Source organism: Rhea americana, unplaced genomic scaffold (assembly GCF_003343005.1).
Source record: "Rhea americana isolate MKP2758 unplaced genomic scaffold, rheAme1 scaffold_112, whole genome shotgun sequence".
In the NCBI taxonomy this organism is placed as follows: domain Eukaryota; kingdom Metazoa; phylum Chordata; class Aves; order Rheiformes; family Rheidae; genus Rhea; species Rhea americana.
In genome coordinates this window covers 430,418-433,643 of record NW_028185173.1, presented here as the reverse complement: position 1 = coordinate 433,643, position 3,226 = coordinate 430,418, and the positions used below count along the sequence as shown (strand labels likewise).

Below are 3,226 nucleotides of genomic sequence, written 5' to 3'. Positions count from 1 at the left end.
AAAAAAAAAAAAAAAAAAAAAAAAATCTGAGTAGGGCAAAATTGTCCTTATTTAAGAGTTAAGTAAAATTTCTCTCACTTTGTGCTTACAGATGAAAGGCAGAAAATGTTTTTTCTTACAGACTTGTATCTTACACTAAAGGCAAATATCCTTCTCTTTCCTTGTAGGGGCTAAGGAATCAGCATCTTAGTGCAGTAACCAATGGAGCAGTTATAGCTCACAAGCTGCCCTGAACCCTCATCTGTCACATGCCGCTTCCAAGGATGCTGTCAGTTAACTAAAATAAATACACATAATCAACACACAAGAACTCATGGGCATGTCAGGTTACACAAATTTTTTTCCTTTTTAAACTTATCCTCCCCATCATAAGATAGATGACACTGATATATGTCCAATCATGTAACATAAACATCTGCTCAAGTGATATGATTAGCAAATGAAGTTGTTCAATAGGTTGAACATGTCCGCTTATTTGATATGAATACTGTAATTTAAGGTAAACAGAAAAAACTGACCTACCCGCACAATGATTCACTGCAGAGACACTTTGTCTGTAAGTAAATATCCAAACTTCTTCCCTATACAGGTGATATGACAACTAGTCATCCATCACCATCCCCCTTACCCTTAGATAGGAGATAGTATTCTGTATTAAGAAATTCTACTAAGCTTGCTACCATTTAATATTTTCCAGAACACCTTCAACCATACTAAAATATACTATATATATTTTTACTTTCCTGTCTTTACCTTAAGAATTTACATACTTTGAAAGTATTTTATGGTGATTAAGATAGTCAAAACACTTCTAAAATGTTCCTAAATATATATATTCTATTTTCTGTCACAATAAAAATTTTGAAGGAAAGTCTCCCAACACCCATGTATACATTCTGTCATTAGTTCTGACTACGCAGATGAATTTCATGTCACAAAAGTCCTGAGACAGTCTTTGTCTCTTCACAAAAATTATGTAAAAAGATGGCTCTGAGAGCATCGCGGTCAGCTTTATCTTGGTTATGCCTATGTTAACAAGAAATATGGCACAACAGAAACAAATCAGTGGGTCAAAGCAGGTAATGCCAAGGATCCATACATCTCCACTGTAAGCAGCACAGGGGAGGTTACTACAAAACCAGTTTAGTCTGGTCTCCTGGGATAGACAGGTCTACTTCCGCATGTGGTTTGAAATCACATGGAAGAAACTTATCTTACTAGCCTCTCCTTCCATGGCTATAAGACCCTGCAAAAAGAGTGCCTTTTTCTGTTCTACAAAGGTGATTATAGTATGTAAGCACACACAAAAATATACTCATGCAAGACATCATACACAGAAACTTTCTTATCTGCTCGGGTCATTTCCACATAACACGTCATTGTTTGCTGGCTGACCACCCAAAGTACGTGGGGTGAATAGCTACAGCAGTTCTTGGAAGACACCGTGAGTCTGCCTTCCAGACCTCCCTTTCCCTGACATGAGACAACCAACAACAGATACAAAATTTGCAGATGCAGACAGGCATCACAGAACCTACCTTCTGTGGGCTGGCAACGTGACTTTTCAATGATTGCATTAAGTCTGACGACAACATCCCTCTTTCCAGACAAGCGTTCATCACTTTGCAGAGTCCTGGAAAACAAGTAACCAACCAGGCTTGGAATGGGCAAAATAGTGGTTGAACTCATGCTCCAGGTCCTCTTCCTTTGGAATAATATGCAGGGACACTGACAAAGTCATCCAGGTCTCTTCTTTCTATAGGTTTCCCAGCTACTGACAGAATCAACATTCCCATCAGGTGCACAGCCCAGTAAAGAACAGCTATAGCTACATAAATCACAAGGGCTACACACACATAGCGGTTACACAGACCTAATGGGTTACAATATTTGACATCTCAGCAGGTCCCATCAAACAGACTCATGACATGTTTTCTACTCTTCTGCCCTCAGACTCAAAGTAAAAGCTGGTAGCTTTCTTCTAAACAGGACCATTAGTGGCAATGAGGTGTGCTCCTGGAAGATGATGCATTCTTTATTCCCGTGGCCCTCAGCCTCTATCCAAGCCAATRAGTCCATGCCTAGCTATCATGGCCTTACCAAATGTAGAATGGAAGTCAAACTTGCATTTGGCTGTTTCACAGGAAGGTAGCAAGCCCTGCATACAGATTTTACACAGTCCTCAAYACCTTCTAAATCAAGAGTACCTGTTCTGCAAGAACAGACATTCTCTCTCCAACCAGACTAAAACAGCAAGGACCAGTTTCTTTGGCAGCTGTAGGTACAGTCTTCGATGCCCTCTGTGAGAGGCTGAAGYTCCTAGTATGGCATGTACATGAAGGGTATTACTTATTCCTTTATTAACAAGGATCACAAATATGCCAAATATCTGGGAAGGGTAAAGGAGAAAAGTGATTAAGTGTTCTCAGGCTTTCTGCCTTGTGTGTTTAATATCTCCTTTCCCAATCCCTCCTTCAATCCTCAAGACTTGTCTGCTTCACCCACTCACTTACAAGTGACATCTGTCTCGTCAACGGTTTTGGGAAAGAATGGTTATTCTGTCTCTCCCTCTCCTGGTCCTCTGTGTGCTTTTGATTTTTCCTCAACATTATAATTGGAAAAAACATTTTGTTTGATGCCACTACAACCCTTATGAAATTTCACAGGCCTTGGTTCAAGTGACTTGCTACATAACACTACTGACAAGAGCTGCACTATGTAGCTCAGAAGGAAACATGTATGTTTAAGTAGGGAGGAGCCTCCTATAATCTCTTCCAAGGTGCCATCCATCCGTCCCCTACATAAGCCAGGAACCTGTTAGCTCTGTTGAGTATCCTTGATGCACTTTTTGGCCTTAGAAGTCTTCCTCTCCTCTACTGAGCACAATCTGGGTTTGGAAATACTATAACAACCACTTCCTGGATGACCCCATTGGGCATATACTGCTGCCTGCCCACTGCAACACTGGGGGTGCACACAGAGAGTGAAGGACAGCATATCATTCTTCAATGGAAGCCACAGAGAAAAAGAAACATCTGCAAATAAAATTTACACAGAGGAATAGTTCTATAAACTCAGTGGAACATTTCATTCTCAAGCAAGCATTTCCAAGATCAGAGTATGGAATATTTCCAATAGATTTTGATGCAGTTGGGAAAAAAAAAAAAAAGAAAAAAAAAACTCATCATTAGTATTTCAAGATCACAGAGTGACAATCAACAGTTGT

The 3,226-nt window shown here is 39.9% G+C and overlaps 1 protein-coding gene across 2 annotated transcripts in view; it reads right to left on the bottom strand.

The window, feature by feature from the left end:
- Nucleotides 1–1,755, bottom strand: part of SNX13 (sorting nexin 13) — a 69,233-nt gene extending 67,478 nt beyond the window's left edge. Inside the window, exon 1 of one of the 2 annotated variants that reach the window (XM_085316260.1) lies at nucleotides 1,539–1,755. In XM_085316260.1, coding sequence (XP_085172386.1) covers nucleotides 1,539–1,619 — 81 coding nt within the window. In that variant the 5' untranslated portion in view covers nucleotides 1,620–1,755. The remainder of the gene's footprint in view (nucleotides 1–1,538) is intronic. The other variant, XM_085316269.1, reaches the window with a different exon arrangement.
- Between the last annotated feature and the right edge of the window lie 1,471 nt (nucleotides 1,756–3,226).